The 13,688-nt window shown below is 41.7% G+C and overlaps 1 protein-coding gene across 1 annotated transcript in view; it reads left to right on the top strand.

Annotated features, from left to right (window-relative positions):
* The first annotated feature begins 2,794 nt into the window (after nucleotides 1-2,794).
* LOC136858030 (uncharacterized) overlaps nucleotides 2,795-13,688 on the top strand; it is a 59,535-nt gene continuing 48,641 nt past the window's right edge. Inside the window, exons 1-2 of the mRNA XM_067137241.2 lie at nucleotides 2,795-2,881; nucleotides 11,139-11,428. Of these exons, the coding sequence (XP_066993342.2) occupies nucleotides 2,795-2,881; nucleotides 11,139-11,428 (377 nt within the window). The remainder of the gene's footprint in view (nucleotides 2,882-11,138; nucleotides 11,429-13,688) is intronic.

The raw sequence follows: 13,688 nt of genomic DNA, 5'->3' as shown, positions 1-13,688 counted from the left end.
CAAACGACCAATGCCTTCATGGTGTTGCAATTTCCATTTTCTTAAGTGTATAGCCAGTCAATTATTTCCCCGGAAAAATTATTCAATTCCATTTTTGGTAGCCTGTATTTATTTCAGCTATATTTTCATTTACTACACTTTGGGGAGGGGAAACTGGCACAATGATATTCAAAACTCTTGTTGCTTTAGTCCTACAGCTCAAGAATTTACATCTATATACATCAGTTGATTCTTCCTCATATGCTATTTGATCAACCTCACAATTATGATCTACCATCTGTTGAAATGCTAATCCATCTAAATTAGCGATAGTATCATACCTTTCTTGAAGGATTTCTAGTTGTACCTGAATTTCTCCTGCGTCTGGTTCACCGTCTTGTAACGATGACATAACCTCGTTGTATACACGTGTAAATAACCGCCAAATATTCGTTTATATGAAGGGAAGTTGGGGATTGGAACAACTTACCAAGGGCGATTTTCAATAAATATCCAATTTCTTTGAAATCATTTAAGAAAAGGCTAAGAAAACAACAGACAGGGAATCTGCCACCTGGTCGACTGTCCTAACTGCAGATCGGTATTGACTGATTGACTGAGGTTTTTAACTGTACAGATCTGGAGAAAATAAAGGTTTATGTATGTATGTATGTATGTATGTATGTATATATGTATGTATGTATGTGTGTGTGTACTGTATGTATGCATAAGACCTATCTGTGTCAGTGTGACGTAAAACAAATTGTAAAAAAAGAAAAAAAAGAAAAAAAAAGAGAAATCCGGGCACAAGTCAAAAATATGTTGCTAGCCACTAAGAGGTAAGCCACAACATCACAAAAACAATAACAATAATTATATTACATGGTTTAATTATGAAGAGGTTTAACAAGGTGTTCGCGAAACTTCAAGTTTATTAGCAATTTGTCTCGTTCCAAGTGTCATAAACTCAAAATTTCACCATGTCTAAGGTTACAACTACAACGATTGATGTTTAAAGAGAAAAGAATACATTAAAAAGTGAAACACATAAGGAGGAAATAGAAGTAGACTGACAAAATAACGCCGAATGCAATTAAAACGGTGAATACTGCTTTAATATTGCGTGTAATCAATCATAAATCGTGCTTTAATTTTATTGCTCTACCGGAAATTTTATTATCACGCATTTAATGCAATATCTGTCATAGTATCAGAGGTAAAAACTATTGGTACATGAGGTTGAAGGTTATGTACATAACTGATAGTGTCCGCGTTATTAATTTTGTTTCCAGTTAGAATGCTAAATAACACCAGAAATGTATTCATCGTACAACTAAATGGACTATTTATGAGAGAGCCAGACAATATTTGATCAAAACGTTTAGTAGTGAACCAATTTAACAAGTTTAATATGTTTTTGTGATCATTTTATAGCAACGGAACCACGGTAGATATACAGTGTTAAGTGTTAATACGAACAAATATAGTTTACTTTAATTAACAGGCCTCACTATTTGTAGTTCACATGGAGGTATAATTTATAGTAACTAAACTATGTCACCTTAAGTCGTTTGTGATACGGAATGTGGATAGTCACGGTTACTTTTAACTGTAATTTCATACGAAATAATTCTGTTCGGTCATATCCATCACATCAGTACAAAATCCGGTTCCTTTATTACAACTCCCTCACACCGTATCACTATCTACAACCACCCTGGCCAGAGAGAAGGCCTTACCTTCTAGGTGGCCCGCCCCTCCCCTTCGGGGAGGAGAATGAAAACCTTCCCTAGGTCCTAGGTCCTACAACCGCTACCGGTATTTCGCAATCACTGCTGCCAGGTCAGGGAACTCCCTGCGTGCCATAACCGTAGGGAGGTGACTTCCCTTAGGAAATCTAATATGAATGGTCGAAAGCACTTACTTGATTCATAGTCTGGCTAGTGAGATGAGCTAGTTAGGAATGAGTGAGTGAACGCTAAAATATCGTTGTACCTGAATGTGTATTAGGGGTAGTTTCCGAATTACTTTTTTGATCATTATTATTATTATTATTATTATTATTATTATTATTATTATTATTATTATTATTATTATTATTATACTGTACAGCCGTAGTAACAGTAGTGCTTAATTTTTTAGCATTAAAATCAAATACTGTATAAATGTACGGGCTCAGAGCCGGAATTCCGTCGCTAATAAATACTGTATCTGTCTAATAATATTGATAGTCCTAAAACTAAAAAAAAGCAAAGCAAAGTAATCTCCGTACAGGCCATGAAGGCCCTTGGAGGGGTGGAAGGTAAAAGCTTCCACTATCCGTAACCTTGGCATTTAATGGGGTAAAGTGGTTAGCTCTACGCCCGGCCGCCTTTGCCCCCAAGAATTAACCTGGTACTCATTTTTGGTGTAGGCTGAGTGAATCTCAGGGCCATGTGCACCTCCGGAAGTGGAAATCTCTTTTCTTAAATTTTACGACTTCCTGACGGGGAACCCACGTCCTTCCGGGCGGGGCGAGCACGCCTTTACCGCCTCGGCCAGGCAGCCCCTAGTCCTAAGACTAGATCGGACGAAACACACGTAGTTCCAATCTTTTGCCTGTTGGCAACTCTCTTGTAAACGTTAGCTCGTTTCACAGTTAGTGTTATGTATACTCTGTCAACAAGGTACCGTTATAACCACAGGGTCCTAACGTGACTCTGTACTACACTTCATAGGTGGTTAGCCTTCCAGTCGAGAAATGTTACGAGCGTTAAGACAGTTGTCTTATTATCTATATTTTATTATCTTAATGATTTACTTTAGAACTACTGTAATGAGATTTACTAACGACAGTGGGCAAGTGGAAGCATTTTCCAGGGAACGTCGGGCTTTGGTGTTCCAGAGTGGAGCAGTAATGCAGGTAATGTTGGCCTACTCTTCACATTCTCCCGCACTCAACTTGAGAATATGGGTTGGTAACCCCGGGGCCCTTGCTGAGACTTGCATTGCTTTTACACTTACTTGTGCCGGGTTTATAATTTCCATCTTTCCTATCCAATCTCTCTAGGCCACCTATTTTTTGGTTATGTAGACGAAAGGTATCCACGAAATGTCACTGTAATATTTGTCCCAAATGGAATATAATAATTCATTTTACTCAAATAAAGTGTAAAATACGCGGTAAATTAATAAATAGTACGAAATATTTTACTTTCAGGGAATGACATGGATAGATACTTTACTACCTTACAACTATTTTTTCTGCTACGTCGCAGCGCTTCCGTATGTGTTTTGTTTGTCTAACACTTTCGTGTGTGATGTCTTTGCTCACTGAAGTTGTTTGAATTAATTAGGTGTCGTTTTCTTCATGTTGCTCATTCGTTTTTTGCCCTAACTCATTCATTAAATGATATTTTTATTGGTCCAGGGATCATGCTATTTTCCTTTCAACAAACAAGTTAGTTAATATATTTACTGGACCAGGGATCATGCTATTTTGCTGTTTGAACTGCCCGCGCTACTCATATGGACAAAGATAATGACAATTCACAGACATAGCACTCCCATTCGTCGGTGTAAGCCCTGTACCTCAAGAAAGAAACAAAAGGCTGGACTAGCAGGGGAATACAACATAAAGGAGTCCTGTCTACGGCCCGTAAGTACGTATACATATTTCTCTAGATATTTCTCTAGTAACGACGGTATTTCTTAATTTACCGCAGATTTTTCCCTTTATTGGTGTAAAAGAAATTATTATATTCCATTTGGGACAAATATTACAGTGACATTTCGTGGATACGTTTGGTCTACATAACCCGATTTTTTTTATTATTTCGACGATAGTAGGTTTGTGATAGTTTGTGATAGTCCTTCATTTTTACATCTTTCAAAGCCCCTTTTCTTTCTTTTCTCACTACTTTATTCCTTCAAGTCCTTTCTTTTATAATTAGAGTTAAGACGTGTTGATAATCTCGGTGTTCTGTTCCTCTATACACCAACTATTACCACCTCTTTAGTTGCATTTTACAAACTACTTTGTTGTAGGTCCAAGATAAGCTTTCAGTCTATCGGACGAAACATCTAACATTCTCCTGGAGTTAAGGTATTAAGGCACGGAAACATATTTTGGATAGCTGAGTGCAACATTATAACCCGTTTTCTTCGTTAGGGAGCTTCCTTGCTTAGACAGTAAAGGAACGCTTAGTTCACCCAGAAGGATTCAGTTCGATTTCTCTGTCAGGAAGTCGAAAAATGTAGAATCGAAACTTCCAGTTCTGCTGAGGCGCACAACCCTGAGATTTACCTAGCCTACGCCAGATCCTTGGACTAAGCCGGACGGGCCTAGATCAAACTGACCACCCTGTTCCACTACATGCCGATGTTATGAATATTAGAATATTCCACCTTCCACTCCTCTAGGGATCTTCATAACCTCTATGGAGAAAACTGTACATTTTAACTCCCCCAGTTACTGTATGTTTATTTCTGAAGCTAAAAAATGCACGCCGTATCAACGTCCTGAATCCAATTTTACAATTGAAAGGGAAACAGGGTAGAAAGCAACTACTCATATGCTACATTTTACTGTAGGCCAGATGGTGTCTAAGGCGACCGAACAGCTATGACTTGAAACAGAGCTCTGCATTCGGGAGGCAGTGGGCTGTTCCCATCGTAGGTTGTTCTGAGAATGGTTTTCCATTCTCCACACTAAGACAAATGCTGGGGCAGTTCCTTTCATAGGCCACGTCCACTCCCCTCTCAACCTTCTCCGCATCCCAGATTACCGCAACACATCTCCTTGCCTGAGAGAGGGCGACACCCTCTAGCCCATTCCAGTCTGGGCCTTAATATCCCTAACAAACGTTCTGGACTGGACATTTTTAAGGATCTTTAAAACATTTTATCTCTGTGCCTGTAGTAGACATTGGCATGATTCTTTTTTCTTTGTGCTTGTTTGAGAATCTAATTTTCAAAAGCGCTCTTTGTATCAAGTCAACTATCACTTGAGATTTTAAAATTGTTTATATATTATACCATGTTTTGCAAATGGAAGAAAAGTCTGACGGATAACTAAGCAAGTACAGTTTTCTGAAATACAGTAATATTTACCCTATTTCGCTAATATAAAATGTGCATTGCAATTGCAAATCAACAACAATAATGAGTACGATATAAAAACAATAATTTTTCAATAATAATAATAATTGTAAAATTATTGTTCCATTTACCACAAAATACTTCTGAGAAGGAGAAAACAAGTCTTCTAAACAGACAACTTTACGAATATGTAGACAATCTTACGTATTCACGCAAATATGAAATACGCGGGAACATGCGCTAGGCCGTAAAACGATCACCAATCATAATGAAATGCAAGAAGTTGTTTCGAATTCATATGTCAATAATATGTTCATTTGTGCATAAACTTATAATATATCATAAAATATCGAAAATATCACTTTCGTCAAGCACATGTTCGCCGCGAGAAACCATGTCTTAGAGCTCACTGAGTGACAACATCTACTGATGCATGCAGTTCAAAAATATCGTAAATTCTCTGACTTTGACATATAATACTGCCATCTGCTTAAATACTCTCGTAACTAATACATGAAGAAACACGATGTAATCACCAGAATGCGTGCATAGCTCGTTCTCGATTTTTAGCGAATTGTCAAACCTTACTACGGGCTATGCCCGCAGCGCGTCCTGAACGTAATTTCGGCCGCTGCGAGCTACGCTAGTCACGCTAGGAGGCGCGCCGTACCCGATTGCGGTACGGAATAAAAGCTTTTAGTAGTAGTAGTAGTAGTAGTAGTAGTAGTAGTAGTCGGAGTGTCAAAGCCAAGTTATGCCATTGTCTTCTTACCGAAGCGCCCGCTGTTCCAGTCCCGCCAATGCATATAGGTTTTTGTAAACAACGAAATTACATCCTATAATTCGGATTCCATGTAAATATCGGGGTCCAGTGTCTGGAATCAATCACGATTTCGACAGCCGCAAGAAACTACGAGGGCTGTAAGTAAAGTACTGGCAATATTGATAGAAGGCAATATTTAATAAACTAAGAAATACAACTGCATTCCATTCCTTCAATGAAGTCACCCGCAAAGTTTACTACCTGTTGCCAAATGTCCGGAAGACGTTGGGTACCGTTGGGAAGACGTTCTCTGTTGATAACAGCGACGGAGCGTCCTACTGCGCGGAGTACAGATGGCACGTCAGGAAATCGGAGGCCTTGGAGGCGTTCCTTCAACTTTGGAAACAGGTCGAATTCACAAGCACTCATGTCTGGTGAGTACGGAGGATATTCCAAGATCTCCCAATGCCACCGTTGCAATAAACGCTTGGCATTGTTTGCGACATGACAACCTACGTTGTCATGCGACACTATGGGGTAATTTTTTTTTTACAATCGGCTTAAGTCGCACTGACACAGATACGTCTTATGGCGACGATGAGATAGGAAAGGCCTAGGGGTAGAAGGAATCAGCCGTGGTCGTAATTAAGGTACAGCCCCAGCATTAGCCTGCCGTGAAAATGGGACACCACGGAAAACCATCTTCAGGGCTGCCGACAGTGGGATTCGAACCCACTATCTCCCCGATGCAAGCTCACAGCTGCGCGCTGCTAACCGCACAGCCAACTCGCCCGGTGTTAGGGTGATCGTATCGCAATAAACGCGGACGTTTGCCCCGCATGGCCCGACGCAGATGTCGCTCCAGGAATCGGCAATTATAGCCACAGTTGATTGTTTGTTTCTCAGGCACAGTAGTCTTCAGTATGTGCCACACCGTTGATAACTAAGACCAACCTCTACGGATAATTCCTACACAGTCCATCGATGGTACACGGAAATTAGACCACTCACGATGTCAATCTGATCTTGAGGAATGGACGGCCGACCTGTGCGGTGCAAATCCACAGTGGGCAACCATCCTATACGGTAATGCATTTTCCTCACAGGCTCACGTAATCCTCCATAAAATTCTGATGCATTTTTTTCACGGGCAACCCCGAATTTAGTACACGTATGCTGATCACCTTTTGAAAACATGTTTTACAGCGGTGAAATCGACATTCTTCACTTCAACGCCACACGACAACAACAACACTCCCAACTAGATGCCCGTCAAATGTACATTACACATCGACAACAGCGCCACCTGACCGCTCCCATATCCTATTTACGCATGCCCTATCGCCTGCGAGTGTCTGGACTACGTCGCCAGTACTTTAAATACTTTTTCGCATCTGGTCGATATTTTAAACGCACTTATCTGGATATTTTCTCCTAATATTTCATGTTTACAATATTTTTTTCATATTATCTTCCGCTCTGAATGTAAAGGAAGCTAGATGCATTAAAGGCCAAACTACTAGTGTTGGCTACTGAATGAATGATTCGAAGCAGTGTATTGATTCATTTAAGTGTCCGAGTGAATCGATTCACAGGAACGGCGAGCTCACGGCACAGGATTCAGCTTACTCCCAGCGGACAGTGCTGAGTGGCGCACTCACTGGACGTTGACGGGGAGCCGAGCTTCCGCTGCAGCGAGACACTGCATCATGGCACATCGAAAGAATCGTGAACGAGCGCGGCTCAGTGAGACACATGATACACACGGCTCCTTATCGGCTCACTGGACACGCGGAGAGCCGGGCTTCCGCTGCAGCGAGACACTGAATCATGGCACATCGAAAGAATCGTCAACGAGCGCGGCTCAGTGAGACACATGATACACACGGCTCCTTATCGGCTCACTGGACACGCGGAGAGCCGAGCTTCCGCTGCAGCGAGACATACAGTGAGCCATGCTACACTGAAAGAATCGTATGCTATAATGGACTCTCGAGCTCAGCTCATTTGAAAATAATACCCATTTGCATTCACTGTCCTCTTCTTACAGGGAGGTTTAAGTAATAGATGGATTTATTTGCAGTGTTAAAAAGGTAGTCACAAGATAATTCTGAAGTAGCTAGTAAGTAGGTAGGCTATTAGGTTATACTATTTATTAGTTTAATGAATCTTAGTATTATAACTTAGTTGACATTTGACAATTAAACTCGACTCTAGCCTGTCCTATGACTATGAGTCATGCTCATGACCACTCAAAAGTACCTGTTTTATATTTTGGAAGAACGGCTCAGTATTCTCTCAGTTCATATGTCACATCGTTGCACAAGACTTCAATCATATGTGGACAGACGCAATAACAGTATTTTGAATCAGAAAACCAGCGGGCTACTGTACATCTCGGGTAGCCTATACAAAATATGACGATTTAAAAAAATCCTCAGCTGATAGAAAAATACTTTTTTTTAATGACTGAGCGAGTTGTCGTGCGGTTAATATCGCGTGGCTATGCGCTTGCATTCGGGGGGTGGTGGGTTCGAATCCCACCGTCGGCAGCCGTTAAGATGGTTTTTCCGTAGTTTCCCCATTTTCACACCAGGAAATGCTGGGACTGTACCTTAATTCAGGCCAGGGCTGCTACCTTCCTAACCTTTCCCACCCTGCGTCGCCGGACACCTTCGATGTATTAGAGTAACTAGCATTTTTTCTAAGAAAGGAGTTCATAGTATGAAGACCAGATGGCAGCTGCGAGCACTGAATGCTGTTGCTGCTGTCTTACCAGCACATACTACACAGATGCAGTAGGAGCGGTGACCAATGAGCCGTGAATCGGATCACTGTATCGATTCAGTAACGTGAACGGAATCAAATGAATCAATTCAGTAAAATGAATCGAATGTCCCATCACTACAAACTACTCCCTTTTAAAGCCGAGGAGTGAAGTATTTGCTTGCTTCTCTCACACCGTACTGAAGTGAAAGTCTTTCGTAAAACCGATAGTGGAAATTTGTGACCTCACTAATGCTTCTTAATCATCAACAGTAATAAATCTGAAGGTAGCTGCAGGCAATCATTTATTACTGAAATAAATGTCAGTTCATTAGCCTCTCGTTATCACCAGCGCTGTGCGGCACAGGGAGTACAGAAAATTTATAACTCCTTGAAAACGCCGTGCTTTCGATTTCCCCTTGGTAATCCTTAATTAATATGCTCAGTAAGTTCCAATATATCTTCTAACCAGTGCTTTTAACTGATGCTTATTGTTCTTAAGTGCCATATAACAATTGGGTTGTCTTAAATTTTAAACCATTAATCAGAGCACCCAGACTCAAATAGAGTTAGAATTCCTATGGGTTGTTTTACGGAGTAAACAAAAGATTATCAATCGTTCATCAATCCAATCCATGGGTTTTAAAATTAAGATTATACTTTTTGCAAAGTAGACTTTAAATTATTGAGTATTTTAAATTTGTACCAACGATTACGTTAATTTTTAATCCGAGACTTCATAGAACTTTCTGTTATCTTAAGCGTCAATTATTTTGGCCTATAAAATGTTATAATGAACGCACAGCCGCAACAAGTTCATTAACAATTTTCGTCTGGAAGGCTTTTTTTTTTCGCGATGAAATATGTTCATCAGAGGATGATCAATGCATGTACAGCATGACATGGATATAGTTGGGTTAGGATTTATTTTCTATATTTTACTTGATCTTTTTATTGCTAGTTGCTTTACGTCGCACCGACGATGGGATAGGAAAGGCCTAGGAGTTGGAAGGAAGCGGCCGTGGCCTTAATTAAGGTACAGCCCCAGCATTTGCCTAGTGTGAAAATGGGAAACCACGGAAAACATCTTCAGGGCCGCCGACAGTGAGATTCGAACCCACTCTCCCGGATGCAAGCTCACAGCCGCGTGCCCCTGACAGCACGGCCAACTCGCCCAGTTTTACATGATCTAAATGTGTCGGAATATTCGGGAAAGTGAAGATAATGCTCAATTTTTCTTTGGTGTTATCGAAATTTAAATACAGGAGTAGGGATTGAAAACGAAAGAGGTACTTAATGGAAGGCATACCATCTTTTGAATAACATAATTTAATTTCTGGAACACCGAGCTCGATAGCTGTAGTCGCTTAAGTGCGGCCAGTATCCAGTATTCGGGAGACAGTGGGTTCGAACCCCACTGTCGGCAGGTCTGAAGATGTATCTTAATTAAGGCCACGGCCGCTTCCTTCCCAGTCCTAACCCTTTCCTGTCCCATCGTCGCCGTAAGATACATCTCTGTCGCGGTGCAATGTAAAGCCAATAGCAAAAAAAAAAAAAAAAAAAAATCTGGAACAACTAACTGGAGAAATTAACTAGATGCAAAGCGTTGTTATCTGACTAATTTTTGAAACGATGACGCGTAAGATGCTGTACGCAAGTACTAACGATTGTATCGCGACCCTGTAGACTATAGGACACCGGCACGTTAGACCCACATGACAGCCCTTAGCAAGGCAGAGAAGATTATGACGTAGGTCTATACGCATAGCACATAGAGCCTATCAGGGCCCCTAGCTTGCCAAGACGACTGTTGCCCAGTCAAACGGCCTGAAGACATTGGAGTATTGAATAGTAAGCGTAACAACAGTCTCAGGTCAAGGAGGAAATAAGTCACAGATCTGGTATAAAGACAAGTTGCCCTATCAAATGATCATATATATTTCTTTCTCTCTGATCACTTCAGTACATCTTCCGGTCTGAACTGCTCAGACGGCAGCAGAGTGCTGGTCTTTCTGAACCCAAGTTGGTGGGTTCGATTCCGGCTCAGTCCGGTGGTATCATACGGTGTTCGTATATGGCAGTCTTGTGTCAGCAGGTTTACTGGCACTTAAATAACCCGTTATTTCGGCGTCTCCAAAACAGGTAAAAGTAGTAAGTGGGACGTAAAGGCAGGTATTCTTCTTTTGTTCCTTCTTCCACCTTTCCTTTTTTCACTATGTCTCTGCTGTTAAACATTTTCCACACAATTTCTCTCAGTGATATTTTGTTACCCGGTGGTAATTCAGAATTTAGCAGGATTAGACATTTTTGAATTTTTAAACTCAAGCATTTCTCTTGTCCTCTAACTATTATTATTATTTCTGTGTTCGCATTTTCTTTCTTTTACTGACGGATAGATTATTTTTCCCATACACCCATCCAGCAGTCCCTCTTTCTCCCTAAGTTTCATCTTTGTTTTGTTCTGATACATTTTCAAACTTGCTATTTATTTGACAATGTAGTAAAGTGTGATGAAAAAGGGAATGACAATATAATATTCATTTTCTTTCAGCTGACAATTGGATTAGCATGCCCTGTAGATATTCCCAACAAGACAGTGGCACTTAATTTGTGTTTACAAGCAAACTTCGCCCTTCCCACCAACGCCTCCGAGTTCAACTATCTATATCAGCAACAGCAGCGTCGTGATGTGAGCCGTCTGCAGCTGGGGTCAGGGTACGAACGTTTAGAGGACATGCTGGGAGGAGAACATTGCTTGTTGAGGAGTATCTGTGAGGCGGCGGCGGAGCCTCTGGACAGAAGGCGGGGCATTCTGGAGGAACTTCTCCACTTATTACTCACGTGAGTGTCCTGGTGTGAATGTGCTGAATAAGGATATTTTGTTGGGATTGTAAGAAGTGTGACCACAGTGAGTTATCTTTCTACACTTGCTCATTTGTTATCTTTGGAATATGAGTCGACAATATTACAGTTACTCACATCATGCATATTGCACTTGACGATTCAAATATAGACATCTTCATTTAATATTTTGGGTAAACGCAAGAAATGGTTCATATAAAGAACGAAGCCAGTCTAATTTCCCGTGAGAATGTCTAGAAATTCACAGGGACGTGATTAGCGCAGTTGCTTAGCTGCTGACTCTTCGTTGGAATTTTGGAGGATCCCGAGATGGAATTTCTACTTGACGAATCCTGTGGCATCAAGAAGGCTATCCGGATTTAAACGCCAACCAAAAATCAAAATAACCGAGCAAGTTGGCCATGCGATTAGGGTCGCGCAGCTGTTAGCTTGCATTCGGACCGAACTCGATAGCTGCAGTCGCTTAAGTGCGGCCAGTATCCAGTATTCGGGAGATAGTAGGTTCGAATCCCACTGTCGGCAGTCCTGAAAATGGTTTTCCGTGGTTTCCCATTTTCACACCAGGCAAATGCTGGGGCTGTACCTTAATTAAGGCCACGGCCATTTCCTTCCCACTCCTAGCCCTTTCCTGTCCCATCGTCGCCATAAGACCTATCTGTGTCGGTGTGACGTAAAGCAACTAGCAAAAAAAAAAGCTTGCATTCGGGAGACAGTGGGTTCGAACCCTACTGTCAGCAGCTCTGAAGATGGTTTAGCGTGATTTTCCATATTCACATCAGGCAAATGCTGGGTCTGTACCTTAATTAAGGCCACTGTCGCTTCCTTCCGACTCCTAGCCTTTCCTATCCCATCGTCGCTGTAAGATCTATCTGTGTCGGTACGACGTAAAGCAAATTGAAAAGAAAAAATATCCCAAATGAGCATTCTTGACTCCGTTGATCCCAAAAATACCTGGGATAAAGTGAAAAAGGCTTTCTATTCGAGAAGTTAGAAAGGTGAATAATACGTCTGGGACCGAGCTCGATAGCTGTAGTCGCTTAAGTGCGGCCAGTATCCAGTGTTCGGGAGATAGTAGGTTCGAACCCCACTGTCGGCAGCCCTGAAAATGGTTTTCCGTGGTTTCCCATTTTCACACCAGGCAAATGCTGGGGCTGTACCTTAATTAAGGCCACGGCCGCTTCCTTCCCACTCCTAGTCCTTTCCTGTCCCATCGTCGCCGTAAGACCTATCTGTGTCGGTACGACGTAAAACAACTAGCAAAAAAAATACGTCTGGAGTGGTATACGTTCCAGCGGTGCACTCAGAAGGTGGTGGTGCTGATAATTGATTTAAGAGGATGTACAATTAGGCAACCATCCTTTATTAATATTAATTAAAGGGAAAAAAGTTGAAGGGGTCCGACACTTCGAAAAATTAAGGTATCAGCCAAAAAAAAAAAAAAAAAAAAAAAGACAAGGGCCATGAAGGGCGTGAAAATGAAAGACTCCCTAGGCCTCGTAGGCTAATACTATCGGGGTCAGAAAAGAACAAGAGTTGACCAAGACATGTCAGACAGGATAGATGAAAGTGAGGAGCCTGGTACAATTAAGTGGAAGCAATGCGAGGACTCAGCTAAGGACCCGTGATTGCCAACCCATCTCCAAATTTAAGAGTTCCAGAGGCCCCTTTTAGTCGCCTCTTACGACAGGCAGGGGATACCGTGTGTGTTATTCTACCGCCCCCGCCAACAGGGGGGCGTACAGTAGAAATGAGTTACAGATTAATTTCTGGAGACAAAAGAAGTCGGACAGAGAGTTAACCCTTTCTAAGCTCAGATGTTAACAAATATTGGGAACCTTTAACTTTACTATCAGGCTTCGTGGCTGGTTTGTGAACGTCAAGAGCTTCAGACTTCATGACTCGTGCTCCGCTCGAGGCCTCATCGAATGACTTGAACCATGAGTGGTTGACTACCTTAATTAGAGGATAATGTAATGAACATAACACAGAATATAACACAGAACATAACTCAGAATGCCGTAAATGTAGTTAGTGGCACGTAAAATGCCGGCCCCGTGGTGTAGGGGTAGCGTGCCTGCCTCTCACCCGGAGGCCCCGGGTTCGATTCCCGGCCAGGTCAGGGACTTTTACCTGGACCTGAGGGCTGGTTCGAGGTCCACTCAGCCTACGTGATTAGAATTGAGGAGCTATCTGACGGTGAGATAGCGGCCCCGGTCTAGAAAGCCAAGAAAAACGGCCG

Source organism: Anabrus simplex, chromosome 1 (genome assembly GCF_040414725.1).
Source record: "Anabrus simplex isolate iqAnaSimp1 chromosome 1, ASM4041472v1, whole genome shotgun sequence".
In the NCBI taxonomy this organism is placed as follows: domain Eukaryota; kingdom Metazoa; phylum Arthropoda; class Insecta; order Orthoptera; family Tettigoniidae; genus Anabrus; species Anabrus simplex.
Note: the sequence above shows the minus strand (reverse complement) of the source record. Positions and strands in the feature narration are given on the sequence as shown.